This window comes from Heterocephalus glaber, unplaced genomic scaffold (assembly GCF_053883595.1).
Source record: "Heterocephalus glaber isolate CG9 unplaced genomic scaffold, H.glaber_assembly_v1.0 deba00001687, whole genome shotgun sequence".
Classification (NCBI taxonomy): Eukaryota; Metazoa; Chordata; class Mammalia; order Rodentia; family Bathyergidae; genus Heterocephalus; species Heterocephalus glaber.
Genome location: NW_028258412.1, coordinates 1,984,557 through 2,008,428, shown reverse-complemented (window position 1 = coordinate 2,008,428; position 23,872 = coordinate 1,984,557). Strand labels below are relative to the sequence as shown.

Below are 23,872 nucleotides of genomic sequence, written 5' to 3'. Positions count from 1 at the left end.
AGAGCCTCACCGGGCACCATGCTGGGCTTGGCTTTCTGCCCAAGCTGGTCACATGGCTCAGGGTCATTTGATGAGGCCCTCATGAGCCGTGGTCCTATGGGAAACAGTGTACCTGCGCCTTGTCTTGTGTGCAGCTCCCCCCCCGACTCTGACAAGGCTCACCCCAGAGTAGCTGTGAGGAGGTCACCAGCCTGCAGGCTGCAGATCCAGTGTGCAGCCTGGCTCTGCCCCAGCACTGCCCCATCTCTGAGCTTCTGTTTCAGAGGTGCCATCTGCTCCATGACGTGACTTTCAAGCCCACGAGGAAAGGTGTGTACCATGCAGAGGAAAGGCAGCTCTGTGTGGGTCAGACTGTGGGGTCACAAGCCAGTGTCCAGGACAGAACAAGCCCTCCTATGTTTATCTGTGTCTAGAGCAACAACACGTGCCCGTGATGAGCCCCGAGCATCTTGGTGACTCAGAGTCCCCCGAACTTGCCTGTCCACCCCTTCCACCCTAGCGGCCCTGCTCGTGTTCTCCTGTGGTTCTGTCACTTTCCTGACTCTCTACAGTCTCTCTTGCTTCCTCGCTGGCCCTGCTATTCTCTGGCTGGACTGGGGTCCAGCAGAGGGAAGAAGGCTGGCTCTCCTGTTGGATCCCTGCAGCAGAACTGTCCCTGGGGTCAGCCTGAGGAGCAGGATGTGGAGCCATAGGGCTTCCGGTTCCCTGGCTGCTGCAGGTGCCAGGCAGACTGCTGGGCCAGCAGCCCTTCCTGTTCTCATGGTGTTATGTGGGAAAAATGAAGCCCAGAGCAGGTGGGGGAAAGCATTGTGCACCTGGGTCTCCTCTGACAGAGGAGTGTCCTCAGAAACCCCGGTGAGCCCCGTGGGCCACATGCAGCCCCAGCATTTGGGGACTCGAGGAGAATGCAGGGGCTCAGCATGACAGGTAAGGTAAGGCTACTTGTCCACAGCCCTCTGCAGGGGCTGCCTCTGTGTGCCCAGGCTCCAAACATAGAGCACTTAGGGGACTCAATTTCACACATCCTCAGCTATGGTGTGAAGTGGGCAGAAATGGCCTTGACTTTCACTCGATGTGAGGAGGTTCCGGCTCCCTACCCCTGCCTCCGCTGCTTCTCTGTTGGTCTTTGGGTGTTTTCTACTTGCTGAGACTCACTCATCACGGTCCTGTGACCTCAGAGCTCTGCTGATGAAAAGAGCTACTACTGTTCAATCTCAGCAGCTCTGGAGACTGAGGCAAGAGGATCACAGGCTTGAGGCCAGCTCAGGCAACATAGTAGGACCCCATAGAAAGGGCTGAGAGTGTAGCTCAGTAGTAGGACATCCCAGTACTACCAGAAAACAAAAAACAAAAGCCACCAGCATTAATACTATTATTATGCCCTCTGAGGCCATCAGACCTCTGGTTTAGTGCTGGAGCCCTGGATGTGGCAGAGTCCTTGTTGGAACTGAGGATGGTGGGGGTGGGTCCCCAAAGCCATTCTGGGGAGCCCTGTGTTGTTCATGGCTGCCCCAGGTCCAAGGAGGAGCAGGAGAAGTGAAGTCAGAGGGAGAGAAGACCACACCTAGTAAGACTTTTACACCTCACAGTGGCTGGCACAAGTGGGGAGTCCCAGGGCCCCGGGCAGTTAGGCACATGTCAGGGCCATGTGCTGCACCTCGCTACCTATCACCTGGACCATTGGGAGCCTTGGTTTCTCCATCTCTGTGAGGGGTTTGCAGGCCTCCTGGCTGGCTTAGCCTGCTCTGTGCTGTTATGACAGAGGGCCCAGGCTGGGTGATGTGAACAGAGCAGAGATGTTTCCTCCCATATGCAGGCTGGAAATCACAAGGTCAGTGCACTGGTGTCTGCTGAAAACCTCCCTGCTGCAGGGGCACATGGCAAAATGAAGGTTGAGAGAGAAGTGCTGTCCTCATGTGGCCAAAGAGCAAAGGAGACAGATGGAGAGAGGCAGAGAGCACACCTGGTGCTCCCTAAAGCCCTTTCTATAGGGACATCAATCCATGACCGTCAAAGGCCTCATGACCTCAGTGCCTCTTCCCAATGCTGTTGCACTAGGAATTCAGTTTCCAATATAAGAATTTCAGGAAACACATTCAGACCACAGCACTGAATTCTATGTGTAAAGGAGGGGACAGGGCACGCAGTAGGCCCTGAATGAGTGACAGCTATGGTGCTATATTATTATATTTGCCACAAACCCAAATACCGTGGCCTGCTGTCTCCCAGCCCCTGCATGGTGCATAGGTCCTCAATAAACTTGTTGAAAGCAGAAGTAGGACAGGAGGGAGGGATCAGGAAAGAAAATCCTTCCACTCATCCTTCTTAATTATCCTCCTAGGGACCCTTAACATCTCAGGGTGCTGCCTGGGAGCAGCTCAGCCAAGTGCTGCACATTCACCACTCAGAAATAAATATCTTGGGGACACCGTGTGTCCTCATCTCAGTTCCAATTTGTTGCTACCCAAGAACATCTTGCTTTCTTTCATGAACTGACCCAAAGATGTGGCAGTTCAGCTGCTGGGGAGGAAAGAAACATGTTCTGCAACTGTGGGCAGGGTGGCCCCACATGGAGCCCAGTAGGGCTCCCCCAAGAGAGGCGGTAGGTCCCCCAGCACCATGGGGTGCCAGTGATGCCCCTATATTAGAGGAGATCAGGGGCTACTGTATTAGACTCCTGGGTCTCTGAGGAGGGGCTGCGATGACAGATTGGCCACACTGCAGATGCTCCCCAGAGTGGAAAATGCTGTGTCCTACTGGAGCTGAGGGTGTGGCTGGGAAAGAAGGGCTGTGAGTTTCCGGGTGTTTCTAGAAAGATTTCCTTTCTGGCTGATTTTGTTTCCCTCCTCTCAAGGTTAATTAAAGGCATGTTAGGTCATTAAATGACTATGTGAAGCGGAATGTGATAAATGAACACAAGGAAATAGTCATGGGCTTGGTTTATAAATAAAAAGGGACCGACTTGTAAGATCAAGTCATTCCTATTTTTTCCCCCTTATCAAAATTCTTTTCCCTGTTGCCTTGGAAACCAGTCTGCCCTGGGAGTTCTGTGACTGGGGTCCAAGCCACAGTAATCCCCTCATCTCACGTGGTGATCATGTGGGGGACCTGCTGGGGGACCTGGGTATCCCTGCTACACACAGATGCATCATCTAGTGGGGAGACTGATGGGTAAATCAAGTCAGAGCCCAGCGTGCTATGTGGCTGGGTGAGGACAACAGAGGCAGGGTGGGAGCTCAGAGACAGACTCTCGAGAAGAATCTGGGGAGGGTTCCAGGAGAGGAGGGAGCATCTAAACTGAGATATGGAGAACAATAGAAGCTGACCCTGACCAGGGAGAGATGGGCGGAAATGTGCTGGGCAGAGGGAAAGGAGCATGCGCACATCTGAATGAGAGAAGGCATGGCGCCCATCTCTCACCGTGGTCTGCACGTAGTGGAATGATTATCAGGCCGCTGACTGCCATCTATCTGTAGAGACTTTGCTGTGCACCAGGCACATATATTCTAGCTTCCATTCTGGCCCCCTGGAGGTGAGCGGGGTCACCGCTGACCAGGTCCTTTGTGGGGCTTCCTGACTTCCCTGAGGCGTGCAGAGCAGGCGCGCCCTGGCTTGGCACTTGCAGAAGTGGCCGTCCAGAGCATCCTCACAGGAGGAGACTGGAGGAGGCCCTTCCAGGGTTAGGAATAAGACAGGCCCGGTTCAATTTCAGAGCCGCACTGACCAGTTCCGTGACCTGCAGCAAGTCCCTGCTCTCTCTCTCTCTCTCTCTCTCTCTCTCTCTCTCTCTCTCTTTCCTTCCTTCTTTCTTTTCTTTCATACCGGAAATGGAACTCAGAGCCTCTTGCTTGCCAGGCAGACGCTCTACTGCTCAGCTACATCCCTGCCCTTAAGCCTCTCTGTCCACCTGAAGTGGGGCTCTTGCACCCTCTGGGATTGTTCAGCCTGTCAGTGAGGTGAGATGTGAGGGTGACTGGCTCCTGGGAAGTCCCACAGCACCACCGCTTTCTTCATCCCCACCGTGGTCTGGGATGCACAGCCCTGGCATGGCCACTCTATAGGAGGCAGGTTGTGAAGAGGGTAATGTAAGTGAGACCTCCTGGGGAAGATTTAGAAAAGGCTGCAGGTTGTCTTGGGGGTGAGTGAAGCCTAATAGGGATGGGAGAGGGAGGAAGGCAGCCCTTGGTCTGGATGAGCCGACAGAACCCCAGAATGAAGACGGCATGTGGCAACACCTCTTGGCCCTTGCTCTCTTGGAGCCTTCTTGGAGTACTCTTATTCATCCATCAAAGCCCCATTCAGATAACCCTCAACCTGTTGCAAGGCCTCAGTAAAGGATCATCTCTTCACTCTTCTTTCCTCAGGCTGCTTTCTTAGTTGGGTTTCACCTTCTCTCTTATTTTGTGTAGGATGTTATTCACTTGACCATCCCAGCCCTTGGCACTTGTGTTGCAAAGTGTTCATTTTTTCCTCCTAGCTTTTTCTTCCACTAGACAAGGCATTCCAGAAGTATGTATGTTTGTATCTGATTTTGGGAGAAAATGGTAGAGCCCCAGGTTTGAGTAGTCTGTTGGGACACCCTGCTCCTTTGATGTCTGAGACTCAGAGCGATACCCTGAGTCCTTCAGAGACTGTAGCTCCCCTCAGGATCAGCACAGAACTCACACAAAATAACAGGTCAGGAAACGTTTGTTGAACGAATCCATGACATGTTCTGATTGTGTAACTGCGCACAGTCATCTAGAAACCGTGATCTCTGGGTTCATACCTCCCATCACAGACAGAACACCTATTTCCTGGACCTCAGCGGCTTCCCTGAAATTTTTTGGATTCATTATGTAAGGAGATGGTTTTTTCTTTTCTGGTGCTCAGCAACATCCCATGAGTTTCCTGGAGAGAAGCGAGGAGTTTGCAGGAAAATCCTCCGGGAGGAAGTGCTTGTGCTGGCCCAGTTTTCAGGGAGCAGTGCTTTTTATAGTCACACTTCCAGACCAAACTGTACCCACAGGAAGCCAGGAGCGAGCTAGCATCCATCAGCCCCTCAGGTTGATCTGCACCCCTTTCCCTCGCATGGAAGAGGCAGAGCAGAGCGATCCCGCCCGCCATTTGGCCTCTGCTCTTCTGCCTCTTGTCTCCCACTGAGATCGATTTGGCAAAGACCAGGACATCCACGTTGGCAAAGGTGTGAGGTAGGGGGCACAAACTCCACCATTTAGTAGCTGTGTGACCTTAGGCTGATATCATATGTAACTTCTCTCTGCCCCAGTTTTCCTATCTGGAAAATAGGAGCGCTGAGCATAACACAACCTGATTTCATTTTGGGAACAACAGATGATGTAATACAATGATGCAATAGGATGACAGCATCACAAGATGATATAATATGGTGATGTAATATGAGGATGCAGCGTGATGATGAAACACAATGACACCATGCACTACCCGCGCACAGGAAGCACTTGTCAGTGGGGATGTGACGTGGTGGTGTCAGGCTGGGCTCTCTCCAAGCAAAGCCTGAGATGGGGATTTGTGTGTGTGACCGGTGGAGGGATCCTCTCAGGTGGGCCCACTAGGAGGCCAGGGCTGCAGGTGAGAGCAGGGGCCGAGCTGAGGACACACATTCTCAGGCTGGTCTTCTCAAGCTCCTTCATGGGGTTGGCCCAGCCACAAGGCACAGCCCTGGGTTTTGGGTTCCACTCTGCTTGGTCATGAGCTGTGGCCTTCTAGGCACGGCTTTGAGCAAGAGCAAATCTCCAGAGAAGGTTAAAGCTCTGAGTTTTGTGTAACTAGCACTCATGGCAACAGAAAGGGGCACCTGGCTGAAGAGGTCCCAGCTATGTCCATGACAGTGATGAGATTGATGATTTCATGTTTGGAAAATCAGAGAGGTTAAATAACTCATAGCACTTTATTGATTTAGCAGGACCAGTGCTGGGAATGGGGGAGGCAGCGAGGCAGGCACTCTCCTAGCACATCAAATTATGGAGCCCCAAAGAAAATTAGTAGTCAAGATAAATAATAGTTTAATTCCACTTTTTTTTGGTGGTTTTTTCTTTTAAGACAGGGTCACTAAGGTGCCTTGGATGAGCTCAAACTTCAGTCTTCCTGACTCAGCCTTCCAGAGTGCTGGGCTTACAGGCATGCACCACTATATCTGTTTTTAATTTAGTTTTTAAAAAATTAAAATTAATGCAAAAGTCCATGCTGAACAAAGAATCAATAGTATAAATAAAGACAGGGTCAATATGACTAGTTCTTTCTTCCTTTACCTCTGGGAGCCATATGGCTTGACACAGCACTACACAAATCCTGCTTTGTGGAGCGATTAGGATGCTCCTAATTTTTTGTAATTGTACATGTAGCTGTAATGAGCATCTTCGTGGCAAAGCATTTGTATCCATTCTTATTTCCAAAGCAGATTCCTGGGCTCAGAGCCAGATTAGTAACCACAGGGTCAAAAGTCATATACCCTCGCCCCCACAGCCTTTTACTATAAAAATTTTGTCACATGCAGAAAAAACAGAGAAGACATATACACTACCAGCTAGATTCTGCAGTTGCTCACATTTTTCTCTGTCTGCTTTATAAAAATCCACCCATCCATTTTCCAAGATGCTTTTCAGAGTAAATGATGGACATCAGTGCACATTAGCCCTCCACTTGGGCAGGCATGCCATTAACCGGCAGGCCATTATTTTTATTTCTGGGAAATCTATATCAGTTTCCAATTCTGCCCATGGGAGAGACACCATGACATGCTGGGACCGAGTGTGATCCTTTCAGGTATCTTTTCCTTGTTGCTTTACTTTCTCCTTCCTGGAGAATCTGGCTATTCCCAGTAGACTTCCCACCTCTGTGTCCAGCTGGTCTGCCACCAAGCTGCATCCTTTCCCAGTCCTCTAGGGACTTCTGGTGTGGCTCTTCTCATACTTGTCCCCACCTGGAGTCTCTTAATGACCAGCTGCAGGGCTTCTGAGGCAGCTTCAGCACAAGGAGTGTGTGTTCAAGGGCAGTGTCTGGCCCTTGCCTGTCTCTTTGTCGGCACAGTGAGACCATGAATCCTGGTGTATGAGGTGGATAGGCTACAGAGTGTGGCCCTGCCCCAATCCCGTGAACTGACTCCCCCGTCACCCCTATAATTTCTCCTGTTTCCTCCTGGGCCTGGTCCCTATCCCTGGCATTTGTGCCTCCAGATCCTTAAGGGTCCAGAAATGGGCTGTGGCTCTGGCTTTCTTGTGAGATGTAGTCATGACATTGGCCAGGGATACAGTCCTTTAAGGGTCTGACCGGGGACAGGCACCCACTCTCATAGCAGCTCAATAGCATAGCTGGCCAGGGGGCTGCAGTCTCCCCAAAGGGTTTGGCCATGGGGCTTCTTGAGCATCCTCGCAACCATGGCAGCTGCTGGCTGCCCGAGGCCCACCTCCTGGACAAGCTGGAGGCTCTGCTGCTGTCCGTGAGTGTACTTGGGAAGCCACTCCATCACTTCTGCCTACTGTGTTGGGCTTGTGGACCAGCCTGACTCATAGGGAACACAGTGGGTGGGAGATGAGGACCTGTGGAGCCGTCTCAGGGGGCTGCAGGTCAGGTTGCATGACCTTGGGGGCTGACTGCACCTCTCTGGCCACAGTCTCCTCCCCTGTCAAGTGAATTCCCAAGCATATTCACGAGTGAATCCCTGTGTGTGATTAGGATGGTCATGGCACTCAGTTTCACCCTCAGGAGATAGCTGTCCCACCAGAATCCTATGCTTTGGGCCCTCAGCAGCAGGACTGTCTTAGTCTTATGTCCAGGGACCAGGCCAAGGTTGGTGCTTGGAACAGGTGACGCACTACAGGGACCAGGAATCCAGGACGAGGAGATCTGTAGGCTACACTGTCAGAGGCCTTCATGTCAGACTTCCTCGAGCAAGGCCCTTTGACCAGGGTCTAGAGGGCAAATATTTGTTCAGAACTGAGGTGAGGTGGAGGAAAGAACACAGGGCATTTGGACCCATCTGGATTTCCGTCCTGAACTTGGTGTTCTACCAATAAATATTTACCAAGCCCTCCCTGCAGGCCAGGCACCAGTCAGCGCTGTGGCAAGAGACTCTGGTGTGTGCCCTGGTGGGATCCTTGCTGTGTGCCCTTACATAAGTGGATCTACCTCTCTGAGTCTGCATGTCCTCACCTATAGAAGGGGCAGCAGGGCAAGGATTTCTTTTGGAAGGAGAAGGTGCCTCCAACAAGCGAGCCTCGCTGTCCAGGATCTAGTTGTGCTGACTTGCACTCACTCCCAGGGTCTTCACTTTTTGTTGTCTTCTCTCCCCAACCCCCAATACTCCAGCCCCACAAGGGTTAAAACCCAGCAAACTCACATGTGACCCCTGTAAACCGCGACTCTTTCCAGTTGTTACCAGGCTGCCTGCCCTAGATGGGGCAGATGCTGAGCCCTAGGTTGCCATGACAACCTTGCCCTACCAAAATACAGCCTGTCTCAGGTCTGAGTGGGGGCAGACCTCTTGAGCTCTCACCTGGCTCAGTACTGTATTCCAGGGAGGTGGCAGTGAGAAAGCCAGAAAGGCAAGAGAGAGGAAGGAGAGGGCTACGGTAAGAGAGAAGCCTTGGAGACACAGCGACAGGGAAGAGAGGAATGAAGAACTGACCCGAGGCGCCAGGAGGGGGAGACAGACTGACAGCAGCCAACATCCCAAGACGCCTCTTGGAGCCCGCTAGGCAGAGGCCGCTGTTCCCTGTGGTTCCGACCTCCCCCGGCTGCCCATCGCCAACATACATGCCCACACACGCACACCCACGTGCGCCCACATGCACGCCTGTGCCGCCGCATTTCCGCGTGCGCCTGTGGTGAGGGCACAGGGGCAGGCAGCCTGTCAGGCGTGTGAAGTCACCGTCAGCCCCAAGGGACAGCCAGTGAGTTGGGTCTTAGGGGGAAAAAATGGGGGCGGATGTCAGCTCCCCGGGCAGCCGCCTCCCTGAGGCCCCTCCTGCATTCCTGGGCTGAAAAGCCTCTTGCTAAGACGGGGACTGATGTCATCCCAGGCTGCTCAGCTAGGGGACCCGGGCCCAGGTGGCTGCCTCCGGAAATGAGCTAGCTGTCTGCTGGCCCACAGGTTCAGCACCTAGAGCCCCAGGACAGAAACCTGCAGGGGTCAGGTGAGCAGAGTGGGGCTGTGGGCAGCTGTAGGTGGCAGCTAGCCCTCGAGACCTTCCAGCTGGGTTTCTAGGGGCCCCTACCTGAAGGGAAGTGAGGACGTGGAGCCTGCGCCTCTGCCCGCCCCCACCCGGGGCTCTGGGACCGTCACACCCTGGAGGGATCGCCGCTGGCTGCCGGCCGGCCATCCAGCGGGGTGAGAGCTCAGCACTGGAACTGGACCCTCGGGGCTTTGCTTCCAACTCCAGTGGACTCCCGGGCGGTTCCTGCTGCCTCTTCTCCTTCGTTCTGAGTGCGCCCTGCGCGGGCAGCTCCCCGCTCCCTCCTGTGTATTTACCCTCGATTTGGCTGAAGCGCGCTGCTGGCTTTTCTGCTCAAGCAAGCCCAGAACTTACCCAGCCCGAGCAGCCAGCAAGAGAGCCAGGTTCAGGACTCGGCATTGCCTTTAGATTGCTCTCTCCTCTCTCCTGACCTCTCCTCCCACCCAGCCCCATGGATTACCTGGGAGACAAGCTTACAGTAGCCCAGACTCACATGACTCAGTGGGTGGGCACCGTGCGGAGGTCCTTCCAGGAAGCCCTGAACTTAGTGACCAGCACGGTGGGCCATGAGCGGTCAAGCACGGAGCCTGCCGGCAGGAGCCCCTTCAAGCGCAGCACCTCCTCTTTCCGCCACCTGGCCTCCCGGAGCAGGGAATCTTTCCGCCGCTTCTCTGCACGCAGCCAACAGAGATTCTCCTCCCTAAAGAAAAGGCAGCCTGACGAGGAGCCCCCAGATATTGTAAGCTTGTTATGTTGCTTAAAATACTGAAACAACAATGAAAACTCCTCCCCGCCTGTACTCACAGGGAGGGGGTCTATCCACCAAGCTCAGAAAGTTACTCTTTGCAGACTCCTTGTCAATCAGAGCCTAAGAGGCTCCTGATCCCAGGACCTGGGGGAGAGGGGGAAGGGGTGCATCAGTGAGGAGACTCCCTGAGGTGGGATTCCTCCCTGGCCCGGGGCTGGTCAGGAATTGTAGTCTAGATTCTGCATTTGCATGGACAGGCCAGCACAGGAGCTGGGGTTGCTTTGTGGTTGATTTAAGTGTGGACGCTCCAACTTCATTTGCAGGACACAAATGCCTGTCGCCCCTATTTTTAGGGAGGATTAGTTGACACCTGCTTCATCTCCTCTTGGCCTCTCAGAATGACCGAGTGTCCATGTTGTGTGCTTGTTGGGTTGGGGCTGTCCTCGTTTGTTATTAAGTAAAAATGAGATCTCCTCTGATTAGCAAAGGAGAGCGCCTTGGGGAACCTGAGGTGACAGGTGGTTTTTCCCTCTGAGCCTTGGGCTTGGTGTGAGTGGGTTAGGCCAGTGGGCCACAGGCTGGAATTTGGGGCTCTTTTATCAGACTCTGTGGAGCTGGGGAGATGAGTGGGGGATGACAGCTGATGATCCCAGAGCTGGGCTGGGTTCTGCCAGCGATGGTGCAGAATTAGTCTCAAGGACCCTAAAGATTTGAGGTGCAGAACCAGGCCCAGAAAGGCAAAGGCAGCTGCCCGGGCATGCACAGTGAGAGAGAGGCAGAGGTAGAGCCAGAACCCAGGGCTCTGACCTCTCTGTGCAGGCTCTGTTCAGGCTACTTCTTGTCAAATGCTTTCTCTAGGCTTTCTCCAACTTGGACTGAGGCATGAGACGGCTTGTGTGTTCACATGGAAGACTTCTGCTCCTGCTTGTACCATCCCCGTTCACAGGAGCATCTGAGGACGGTTAGAGGGCTCAACTAGCTCTTCTCTGGGCTCATCCTTGCCACCAGTGCTAGTGTTGCTAAGACACCCAGCTTCCAGAGGAACCGCTGAGCTACTCTGAGGTTGCTGACAGGTGCAGGGACTTAGCATCCCCTTTGCTGGCCCAGAGAGGTATGCTGTCTCACCCTGAGTCACACAGCAATCAGCAGCAGGCACAAACCCAAGCCAGAAGCCAAGCACTTGAACATGACATGTGTCTCATTTTGGGAGGTCTCCTCTTGCAGATCTGTGCTCTCTTGTGGCTCAGATATATTAGCAAGGCTTGATTTATGCGACAGAGCCCCAACTCATTCTCTAGAAGGTATAACTTAGCCCAGAGAGAGAACTCTCCTTTTGCCTCTGTGTTTTCATCTCGTTCTGTCTGTTTCCTTGTTTTTCTCTGTGTTTCTGTCTGTCTGTCTCTGTGTGACACCCTCTTTGTCTTTCTCTGCATCTCGATCTCTCTCTGTCCCTATGTGTCCCTGCCTTGAGTTCTCTCCTGCTTATGCCCTCTTGTGACATTGCAGCTAAGGGTGTGAGGTTTGGGATGTGCAGGCTCCATTCACCTCCCCTGTCTTCACCCTGTTGCCCTGTGAGACCCCGGACATTGGCTGCAGTCCCTTTGCCTCATGGCACTGTGCACATTGGTGCCACCAACAGGTTGGGCCCACTCTGGCTGAGAGGGAATAATGGCATGGGGAGCTCAGAGCCTCCAATTGGGCCCTTGTATGCCAAATACATGGGCCACTGGCTCCATCCCACTCAGCATTGACAGGGTGGGCACCTGCTGGTATTGCCATGGACAGTTGAATCAGACCTGCCAAAGGCTGGCCAAAGGGCTTTGCCTACTTTTTAAAACTCAGTTTCTTCCTCCATCAGATGAGGACACCATGGGCTTGTCATGAGCCGGGCATGGACACCCGGCCATGCCAGGCACACAGTAGGTATGCAGTTGTAGGCTGGGACACTCTGCCTCAGGAGAATGAGGGCAGGATCCAGATGGAACTCATGGAGGCTACAGAGAAGGAAATGTGGAGTTCCTGAGTTCTTCCACTTGAGTCTGAATCAGGCTCTGGCTCTTCCCAGCTGTGTTACCCTGGGCAGGCTGCTACCCTCTCTGTGCCCGGCCTTGGCCCTCCATACAGTGGGGATGGTGGGCGTGGCTGTGCTTGCATTTGGTACTTGTGCCTTGGAAGCGAATGCTTCTGACAGCCAAACCTCCTCTCTCAAACCCTTCAGAGATTTCCAGTGAGCTGGAAAGTGCACGCACGCCCCTTTTACTTAGAGACTTCACTTAAATATTTGTTTTCTGGGAGGAAACTTTTAAAGACACAGATAATTGACCACAGCAGTACCTGTGGCTGGGATAGGGAGGGGCAAGATCAGAATTTTCCACCCTCTACTTGGAGGTGGCTTAGCCAGAGAATCATTCTGTATGGTGCCTCGGGCTTGTCACAAGTGGTCCCTCAAAGGCAGATGTGCCCCAAACTGTTTTGTCCAGGAATAAAAAGGAGAAAGGAGGGAAATAAATGGCTTTGTCTTGACCCTCAAAGGCAGGAAGAGGCGTGTTCATGCTGCAGCCCAGTGCAAGCCTAGGCCTGAGGAAGGAGACTGACATTCTGGGTTTAGCTGAGAAATCAGGTGGACTCCACATGGAGCCCAGCAGAAAATTCCAGAACCCAGAAACAATGGCAATACCACCGGGGCTGAGGTGTTGGAATAAAAGCAGGAAGTGTGTATGTATGGGGGGATCGTCTCTGGGGCCACTGCATGCTACATAGAGAGGGGTTTATAATCAAACTCGGGCCCAAGTCTCAGGCCTACCCAGTCCTGGCTGGCTGACCTCAGCCAAGTTCAGTCACTTGTTTCAGCCTCAGTGTTCTTGTCTGTAAAATGGTTCAAGTGGGATTTGTCTGGAAGTTGGTCAGTGGGATAGATTTGACCAGGAGCCTGCATGGCCCTGGTATGCAGGAGATGTTTAATGACCATTCATTCAGCATTGCTTTTGAGGGATTCAGGCACTGGGAATGTGGGTCCCTCAACATCAGTGGCCAGATGGGTACCTTCAGAAAGACAGCAAGACCCTGGCCAACGTTCTGTGAGCACTTGCCGTGTGCTGGGCCTGTGGGTCCCGTGTCTCTTATTCATTTGGTCCCCTTTTTATTCAGCCAGCTTTTATTAAGGACCTGCCATGGTGCTGGCTCAGGGAGCCAGCTGGGGTGAGAGCAGACAGCATCCCTGCTCTGTAGAGCCACCTCTGAGGGCAAGTGGTGGAGCATCTCAGACTCTGAGTAGATAACATGCATGCTGTGCTGAAGATGAGGACATTGGCTTGGGAGATCTGGGGCCCGTGTGACCTCACACTATTCCACACATCACAGTTACTCAGACTTAGCATGGTACACATCAGGAGCCAGGTGATTCCTTGTGGCAGTAGAAGGTGGAGGGATGGGGATGGTCCTCAGCATTGTAAGGTGGTCTCAACCCATTGGATGCCAGGAACATCCCCTAGTTGTGACAACTAAAAATGTCTCCAGGAGTTGTCATGTGTCCTTTGGGGGCAAAATCAACACCTGCCCCCAATCCAGGTTTGACAATCACTGCTGTCTGAGTTACCTAGGGGGACAGGTTCCTGGACCCTCTTTGGATGCCAAATGCTGTGAATGCTTAAGTCACTTATGTACAGTGGTATAGCATTTCCATACAACCTATACACATCTGCCCGTATACTTTAAATCGTCTCTAGATGACTTAGCATACCAAATACAATGTAAATGCTGGGGAAATAGTTGTTGTACTGCATTGTTTGGGGAATACAAGAAAAATATCTGTACATGTTCAGTGTAGACACAATTTTTTTCCCAGATATATTTGACCCAAGGTTGGTTGTATGGATATGGATACAGAGGGCCACCTGTAATTTAGCATGGGGCACAGTAATTGTGGCCCATGTGGGGATTCATTGGTGAAGCATTGTCGCTGAGCTGAGCATGCGATTCTACCGCCAGAGGCAGTATGGGAGTATTTGGTTATGCCTCAGTTAGGGCTTGAAATGGACGATTAAATGTTCAGCAGGGCTCAGCATCCTCCACCCCATGCGTGCACACAAGAACACACAGCTCCTTCCCCTCAATGTAGGATTGTGGCTTAGAACAACAGAAATTTCTTTTGCCCCTTTCTGGAGACAGAGGTTGGAAATCAAGGTGTCAGCAGTCCACTCCCCACTCAGGGATTCTGGGGGAGGATCTCCCTGCCTTTTCCAGCTCCTGGTGGCTGCATGGGTCCCTTGACTATGATGGCATCACCCAGCCTCTGCTGCCACCCTAACATGCCCTCTTCCCTGTCTTCTCTTCTGTCTGTGAACACTTGTCCTTGGATTTAGAGCCCATCAGGATGACCCAGGATGCTCTCACCTCCAGATCCTTAACTTAGTGATATCTGCAGAGATCTGTTTTCCACATTCATGGGTTCTGGGTGTTGGTTAGGATGTAGACATGTCTTTTAAGAGCCATTTCAATCCATCACATCTCCTCCTGACTTCCACTCCAGCCCCTTCCCATCTAGTCCATTGCCACCCAGCAGGCTGAGAGGGCCATTTGTACCCCTGCCTCACCCCGACGCAGGAGTCCCAGACTTCCACCTGCCTCCCTCCCAACCCCATAGGGCCTGCAGCAGAGTGAACAGCAGGGGCTAGGTGTGGGAATAGCTGGAGTGTATTTTAGAAAGAGTGATCAGGGAAGTCTTCTCAGAAAAGAGACCAGAGGGAATGAACTTCAGAAGGTTTGAGGGAGGAATGTTTGGATAGCAGGAAAAACAAGTGCAAAGGCCTGGAGGTAGGTCTGTGCCTGGTGTATTGAGGAGCAGCAAGGAGGACAGAATAGAAGGGCACTTCTGAGAAGTGGTCAGGGCTGGATCACATCAGACCTGGGGAACCCTGGAGAGGATGTTTGATTTTAGTATTTGAAGATTTGAGCTAGGAAATTTTGCCCTCAAATGTATGCCAGTGCATGAAATGTTGGAAGAGAAGGGCGGTGACAATGAGAGCTACCACTTATTGAGCACCTGCTGTGTGTAGTCATGGTCTGTCACATTTCCCCTGGGCACTGGGGCTTCCAAGGAGCTGGGTCCAGCTGCCTTCTATGCTGGACTCTACTGGCCTTCACCTACCCAGAGCCCTGCCAGGTGTCCTGGCCTCTCGCTGCACCTTGGGGTGTGGAACTAGGGTGTTGGACTTGAACATGATGTCACTTCAGCCACTGCTTCGGTGTCACTGGATGGGCAGGACAGGCAACTTTCTTTTGGGCTGGCCTCACCCCATTTCAGTTCTCCTTTCCACCCTCTGGCAGCAGGATGATGTCACTTGCCAGAGAACAATGGTCCCTTTGTGGCTCCATCCAGGGCCAATGCTGGGCCCCAGACCAGGTGCTTCTGGGAGAGACCCAGCATTGACGTGGGAAGGCGCAGGGCAGAGGGTTTGGCTGGTCCCCAGGGGCTGCTTGTGTTAAATCATGCAGATCTCTTTTCCCCTCCCCAAGCTAAAAAAGTGGGAGGTGTTCATTTTACATTTGGGAAATACAGAGAAATGTAAAGACGACAAAATCCACTCATTCTTCCAACATGGATGAAATCCACTTTTGGCATTTGAATGCATTTCCTTCCTGTCTTTTTTTTCCCTCCCTCTACCAAACAAAATTGCCAACTTTTTGTCTTCTATCCTTTTTTAAAAATTGAAAGTTCTCATATGTCTCTAGTAAACACTTTTAGTGCCAATACCAGCTGAGTCGCAATTTATCACCCTAGGGGGACATTTGGGTCATATCCTCTTTCAGGCCATCGGGATGACCATGTCGGGGTGGAGTCCATGTGTGTGTGCATCTAGGTTTGGATTTCTGAGAGGCCCATGAGGTTCCAATGAGCTCATTTCCCACTAGTTGATCCTAGGCCCCTGGTTACTCTCTCTTTCTCTCCCTTGCCCAGCATTTTCAAATCACACTTGATTTGTTCGGACAAATGCCTTTTGCTTCCTCATCAGGAAACCAGAAATTTCAGGAAGGAAATCTGGATTGATGCATATCTTAGAGGGAATGTTATGTTTTGGAATTTTGTGAATAATGGGGGCTTTGGAAGGGAGTGATCATGAGAACTTCTTACAAGAAGAATAATATAAGGTGTGTATGATGAAAAAATATGGTTAATGTCACCATATTTTACACAGGAAAAATTAATTTATTACAGGAAAATAATTTATTACAGGAAAAGACACATTGCCATTAAAGTCCCTCAAAATAATCTTCCTGGCTTTGAACACACTTATCCCATCATTCTTGCCACTTTCTGAAGTGGTTCTGGAACCTCTGTTTTGGGATTGTCTTTTTTTTTTTTTTGGTACTGGGGATCAAACTTGGGTCCTTGTGCTTGCGCAGCAGGTGGAGAAACCACTGAGCTAAATCCCCGGCCCCTGGGATTGTCTTTAGTTACACTGTCATGGCTCCTTTCATGTCCTGAATCAATTCAAAATGTTTACCTTTCTTGATCATTTTGACTTTGGAGAAGAGCCAGAAGTCACATGGTGCCACATCTGGTGAATAAGGTTGATGAAGATGCAATGTAATGTTTTTATTTGACAGAAATTGCTGTCAATATTTGATCAGTGAGAGGTAATAAAAACAGTGAATGTTTAAGTTTAAAAATTCATTACAGTAAAAGACACATTGCCATTAACCCTCCTCAAATTATTCAAAATATTCTCCCTCTTTAAACACACTATCCCACTGTTCTTGCCAATATGGCTTTTACTATAAAAAGTTTTTTAAAAACTTATGCAATTCACTGTCTTTTCAACCACCCCTTGTATACTATGTTAGTTTCATCAGTGTGCTGGTAAATGTTGAACAATCAGATCTTTTGTAAGAAAGCCTTGATGTGTAGCATTTTCCCATTCCTTTGGTGTAAATACTCTCAACGTGGCTGAAGGCAAGTCACTAACTAGCTGTTCCCAAACCCAGGCCTGAGTCCCTCACTATTCTATAATACAGTATTTTCACCGTAAAGATACCATGACAATGACCTGAAGACCATAAATAATAATAAAATGTTATTAAGAAGTCAGGTTTGAATATTTATTCATAGAATTTATTTAATTACAATAAGTTTATATAATTTAATTATTAGCGATGGCTGTTTAATACCTGGCTCACTCCTGCTCCTGAAAACTTCTCAGCTATCTCTGGGGATGGGGCCAGGCCAGGTCCCCAATACTGCTGCAGGTTAGAGGGTGAGTCATGGAAGCTGAGGGCTATGAGTTTGAATCCTGGTCCTGCTATTCTCTTGTTTATGACTTGGAATAGATTCTTTAGTCTCTTTATGTTCCAGGTTCCTCTTCTGTAAAATAGGCCCATTACCTTCTTCTACACTTGTATGAAATTTATTGAGGTCACATATATGGAACACTTAGCATGATACCTGGCACATAGTAGGGTCCTGGAATAAGGTTGCTGTCATCATTATCATTGTCATTTGTTCCCCAGCCCTGTTCATTGTGGCCTCTTGTGGTATGGATCATAAGCCACTGGTAACTGCTGGTGGTGGACTGGAACCTGCCTACGATCATGGGAGTGAGCCTGGAAGCAGGTCCTCCAGATGCAGGTGTGATAGCACTGCTGGCCAACATCTGGATTCCAACCTCAAGAGAGGCAGACCCTGGCCTGCCTCCTGTGTGACATAACACATATTCATTGTTTTGGGCCGCTAAATTGTAGGGCTATTTGTTATGCAGCAACATGTAGTGAATATAAGTTTCTGCTCATTTCCAGCCACAACAATGATGTTGTTGTATGGACAAGGGGTGTTCTTCAGTCCCTCCCATCACAGGTGACTATATTCGGGTGGGAAGAGGTCAGGTGGCTACCCTGGATCTGGAATGTGGCAGCTGTTGACATTCCCAGCCAATATTTTCTTGCTTCACAGGCTCCTTGTCAAGGAGGCTGCTCGACCAGCCTGAGTTTGAGATCCCAGGGGCTTTTGAAAAGCCTTTAGGGATTGGCATTAATCTTCCTTCATTTCTTGGCTCCTAAGTGCTGGTCAACCATTTAACTCATCAAACAGTCAGTGTCAGCGCTGCCCATAAGCAGGAGCAGGTCCACACACAGGTATGATACCCTGGTGCACAAGAGCCTCCTGTCTCCAGCTGGAATTTCTCAGGCATAGGACTCCTGTTGGATTGCCTACTCCCGCGAAAGGAGGATCCTGAAATATACCTTAGACTAAGAATGAAAAGTTGCAAAGTTCATAAACAAGTTTTGCTTTTGTTTCTTGAGCAATTTGTGCTCTTGTTTCTGTTGTCTTTCCTTGATTGAGAGTAAAAGGATGAAGGTAGAATCAGCAGAGCCCAGCACACAGCTTGGCTGTCCCTTCTGACAGCTCTGAGCTGGAATCCTGGCTTTGCCACTAACTAACTGTGGAACCTTGGGTGGATGACTTTAATTCACTGAGCCACAATTTCCTTGTGAAGTACAGTACTTAGCACAGTGCCTGGAATCTAGAAAGCACATAATAAATGTCAGCTGCCCTTTGATCTGTAGAACCTTGATACATTAGTTAGGTTAGGATGTGTTATGCTGCAGTAACAAACACACTACCCGCTCAGCAGCACTGTACAGGGTGTTTATTTCTTGTTTGCACAGAGTTTGTTGCTGGCTTGGTGGCTCTCCATAGCAACCTCCTCTCCAGGCAGTTTGCATATGGTAGCTGGGTCATGGGGAAAACATGAGTTCCATTTAACCATCTTAGAGGAGAAGAGCTGGAGGGCCAGGCCAGGCAGAGGCTGTTATCCCACTTTACAGATGGGGAAATTAAGGCTTCAAGAGTAACACATTTTGAGAGCTGACCGTGAGAGCTCATTCACTGAGCTAAGCAGATTATTTCATATCCTTGCAGCAGACCCATGATGTAGGTGTTATTTTTGTCATCCCTGTTTTGCACATGATAAAATGAAGACCCAGGGAGAGAGGTGAATTGGCTAAAGTTACCTAGCTCATAATCAATCAGCCAGGCCTTGAGTCCATCCCAGGTCTGCTTGATGCTTCATTTCATACGCCTTCTCAGTGTAGGGCAGTGAATGTGTGTCTTTCCCCAGTGGCTCCATGGTGTAGACCAGGGCTTCACACCATGGCAGCATTGACTCTGGGAGCTGGATGGTTCTGTAGTAGGAAGCTGTCCTGTGGCCTGTAGGATGTCAGACAGCATCCCTGACCTCTACCCCCCAGATGCCAGGAGGACTCCTTCCCTCCCCCCAATTTTGATGATCCAAGAATGTTTCCAGATATTGCCAAATTCGGAATGGGAGCAGAACTACCCCCATCTGAGAACCACTGCTGAGGGTTGTAACAGTCCCTGCCAGGGCCAGGGTAGCCATGTGGCATTAGCTAACACACCATGAGTGAAGTCACAGTATTCCCAGCGGGACTTTGGAATGTCCTAACTTCTTGCTAAAATAACCTCCAATTTCTGGTGTGATTTGGGGCAAGACTTCCACTGTGGAAAAGCAGTTTTCTTCAGCTACACATGGAGCCAGTAATGTCAGATCATGGAGTTGTTATGAGAACCCCATGAGATGCTTGTTGGCCCCCTGCAGGGATTTGGCACTTGGTCGGGGCTCCATAAATGGTGGCTTTTATGTCATTCTACTTATCACTTGTCATATGGGAAGGCCAAAGGGGGCGCATACTTCCCAGTATTTGGAAATACTCTTTGCAGCTTGTTGGATTTCCAGCCCCCTGCCACCAAGTTCCACATCCAAATATTTAATATTTGCTCCTTGAGAAAGCCAAGAGGTATCCGGCAGTTTATGATCCCACCATTCATCAACTGGATTTTTAGAAACTGCCCTCTCTGAGCTTACCTGTAATCCGGCACCTGTATCTTCTCCATCTGCAGCTAAGAGCTTCTCCTTTTCTTCCTGGTATTTGCCTTCTGTTTTGGGGAGGACACTGAATGGATTCAAGGACTATACTGAAGCAGCTTCAAACCCCACCCTCTGCCAATTACTTGACAGGAAAATCCTGGAAGGTTCTGGAACCCCCAGAGCTGGGTTTGAAGAGCACACAAAGGTAGTAGCTATCTTGGTGGATGACGGGAAAACAGCTCTTTTTTTTTTTTTTTGTATGAAGGATGGAACTCAGGACCTTGCATTTGAGAGGAAGGTGGTGGAACCATTGAGCTAAATCCCTGGCCCTGTATAAACATTTCTGAATGAGACCCAAGAGCTGATATACACAGGCAGTGAGGGGCAGGAAGTTGGCTTCCTGGAGGGGCTTCTTTTTTGAGGGGGGTTTGTCTGTTTTTGAGACAGGGTCTGTCTATGTAGTTCAGACTGGCCTTGAACTCTGTAGCCTAAGATGGCCTTAAACTTGCAGTGATTCCCCTGGCTCAGCCTCCTGAATGTTAGGATTACTGGTGGGCACTACCATGCCCGGCCCTGGGAGAGCTTCTTAGCCTTGATTGTCAGGACATCTGGGTCATTCTGGTCTCTACCCCTTGCTATAATAGCTAGAGAAGTTGAAACCCAGAGGGAAAGAAACTCACACAGCAAGTTAGTGACAGACCCAGGACTGGAGCTTGGGGTTCTAGATTCAAAGCTGGAGCACTAAGAGACCAAGGGATTCTCAACTGTGACATCTCTCAAAATTGAGCATCAGACATTTATTGAGCTCCTACGGTATCCAAAACCCTATAGTCAGCCATGCAAATTGTTAATGATAATGAGGAATCATTCCTGCCTTTGAGAAGCTTTTGGGGAAAACAGATGCAAACCCATTGTGCTGCCTCTGGGCCTCAGTTTCCTCATATGTAGTTGGAGGCTGTGGTGTGATCTGTTAGAGCCTTCTCAGTGAATCAGCTCAGATGCTTTCCTGTCTGCTTGTTTTGTGTCTTTGTGCAAGACTTTGAGCAGGTCTCAGTTTCCCACCTGGCACTGGCACTTACTTAGTGGAGATGAGTGTGAAACACTTGGCACAGTGCCTGGTGTGTGCAAAGTGCCTAGCAGCCAGGAGTTCTGTAGTTCTCCCTCCAGCCACTGGCTGGTGACATTCCCACCTCTGGGCCTTTACATGGTCCCCTGTGTCCTTTGCCTGGGTGATAGCACAGTGCACAGGCAGGGCTGGCCTCTTAAATTGGACTGTTTTCTCAGCAGAAAGACTCCCTCAGTCAGGGGCTTCAGTGTCTGGCCAGAAGGGAGGGCAGAGGACTGCCCCACAGTGACACAGGCCTAGTGGCCTCCTGGGTATCCTCCCAGCTACCTCTGCTTCTATTTGGCCTCACCACCCATCTCTGATGCACCCTGCCCAGCCCTTCCTCCTGTGGCTGCATGCTTGATGATCAGAGGACTTGGGGCATCTTTAAGGGCCGCATCTCCTTAGGAAGGGAGGGCCTCACAGATGGAGAAAGAGGCCCTCTGATAGAGGCCTGTGGGTAGAGCGATTGGAGCCCTTTCCCACCCCATGATAGAGAGCCTTTCCTCTTCTCTGGTGCAGATAACAGCCCTTTTGGGGGGGGAGGGATGGGAAAAGGAACAGAGGAGGCCTTTGAAGCTCTGCTTGTGAATTTCTAATCTTTTCATATAACACAGAGCCCTGTAGATTTTCAACAATTCAGTAGCATTAGTTGGAAAATGTAACCCTTCCAGGTCTCCATGCTATGTGTGATGAAGAGGCTGTACCAGTTCAATAGCTCAATGGCATGTGATTGTCAAGGTCGGGTGGGGGAGGAAATGACAGAGTGAAACAGACGGGCCTGGGTTTGAATCCTGCTGCCACCACTTACTATACCTGGGACTGTGGTCCTGGACTTTGAGCTGTGATATCCCTAGGTGCAAAGGAGGCTGAAGATGTGATTGAACTCAAGCTTTGGTGGATGGCACATGTATCTTGTATCCTGGTTCAATCTGAAGAGTCCCAGTGGGTGTTCTATAGGCCTGGGGTGGGTCCCAGAATGTGTCTGAATAGAACAAGCCCTAGGCAGAAGTAGTCACATGGGCATACCCTTTCAAAGAATAACTCCTTAATGTTCTCTAGCCTGCATTCAGTTGGCAGATATTTATTGAGCACTTACTGTATATCACACAGTTTGAGGCCCCAGTGCTCCATCAGAGAAGATAGAGGTGGTCTTGGCGCTCACACACTGCCTTGACAGAAGGCTCTGCTGGGTGTTTACAGTAACAAATGACAGCACGCATTATGTATTCTGTCATGAGGTTGTGATAGCCTATTCTCTTCACAGATGTGTCTCTGACCATCTTTGGGATTTTTTTCTAGTATTTCTTGCTGGACCACAAAGCAATGCCCAGAAGTATTTGACATTTCACATCCTTTGGGCACAGCCCTGTGCCAGGCACATTCTGACACATGGTGAAATCTGATGGGTGGGTAAATGGATGAATGGATGGATGGATGGATGGATGAATGAATAAATCAATGAGTGAAGAATAACTCTCAGCTCCCAGTAGTCCCCAGCCAGATATGTTAGGTGAATGGCCAGGGCCTAGAAATTCTGTGCCTTTTTATAGAGGACCTGGTTTTGGAGAGGCATATGATGACGAATCTGAGTTCACTGTTCAATAGCAGATTTTCCCATGAATCAAGTCTGCCTTCTCAGGACCACAAGACACTGCAGGCCTGTTGTGATCACATCCAGGCTACTTGAGGTTTTGTGTGTGTTCCTGCCCCAGCCCTATCTCTGCATCCCTATGAGCTGTCTCTCTGCACCCCAGGTCACAGCTGTGCCGGGCTTCCAGGTCTGGTTTATGTGGCCTTGTGGGATTGCAGTCAGCCACCATCCTCAGAGTTGCCCCTAAATCCCTTCCAACCAACATTGGGTGTTGCCACAGGGAGGTTCTTGCAGCCTTCTCATTAGTTGTTTGGGATTCCACCCTCTGCTTATTTGTGCACCTGAGTACACCTATTAAGGCCCTACTGTGTGCAAGACACTGTGTAGGGCTTTCATGCACTTGACTCTGGAACTGACTTTATCCTTCTAATCTTTCTGAGAGAGCAGAGAAGGGAGGCAGATGCACTTAGTGGCCAGTACCTGTGGGTGCTGAAGCCAGGGTTACACTCTGATGCTTCTGTCTTGGACATACTGAGTATCTGTTTTACTGCTGAGCTCCACCCCCATCCCCTCTGCTTTTTTGAGCTGTGTCATGTAAGAGCCATGAGGACAGGATGCCTTTCCCTTCTGTTGAAGTCAGAAAAAGCGAGTCAGTGGCTAGGGCATAGACTCTGGAGCCAGATGGCTGCTGTTTGGATCCCATCTTTGCACCCTGCAAGCAGCTTGACCTAGGCAAGTCACTTCACAGCTTGGTGCCTGAGCTTCCTTATTTCACATATGGAGAAAATAAAAGTACTTGATAGGGCTGTGATGGAGACAATACCTGCTCATATGTCAAGCACTAGAACAGTGCCTGGCACATAGGGGTTCCAAGCAGTGGTGATTATCAGTTTCAACATTGCATTCATTGCTGTGCTATAGAAATATTATAAATAAATAGATAAAATGTGGGTGAGTATTTTGCAAGTGTGATTTACATAAGGCATCATGCATGTATCTTCAGTGTGCAGCCTGGTTCATTTGCACGGATGCCCACCCAGTTGGGTGACCTCACCCTCCAGGTGACCTTACCCTCCTGTTATATTCTCATGACCCCAGGAAGTTCCCTTAGCCCCTTTCCAGTTCAGCCTCCTTCTCTGGCACTCAGTAAATACTTTCTTTTTTTGGTACTGGGAATCAAACTCGAGTCCTTGCGCTTGCAAGGCAGGTGGCGGAACCACTGAGCTAAATCCCCAGCCCAGTAAATATTTTTCTTGAATGAATGAACAAATGAATGAAGATATATGTACCAAAACTCCACTGTTTTAATCCCACATCTCTTTTTAATATGGTTGTACTTGTTACTGTTATTTC

The 23,872-nt window shown here is 50.2% G+C and overlaps 1 protein-coding gene across 7 annotated transcripts in view; it reads left to right on the top strand.

Moving 5' to 3' along the window:
* Kiaa1671 (KIAA1671 ortholog) overlaps positions 1-23,872 on the top strand; it is a 190,983-nt gene that overhangs the window by 106,554 nt on the left and 60,557 nt on the right. Inside the window, exon 1 of one of the 7 annotated variants that reach the window (XM_004843335.3) lies at positions 8,141-9,930. The exons of the other annotated variants lie outside the window; for them this stretch is intronic. Within the exon in view, the coding sequence (XP_004843392.1) occupies positions 9,643-9,930 (288 nt within the window). The 5' untranslated portion in view covers positions 8,141-9,642. Of the gene's footprint in view, positions 1-8,140; positions 9,931-23,872 lie in introns of those variants that run through there. 7 annotated transcript variants of the gene reach the window in all.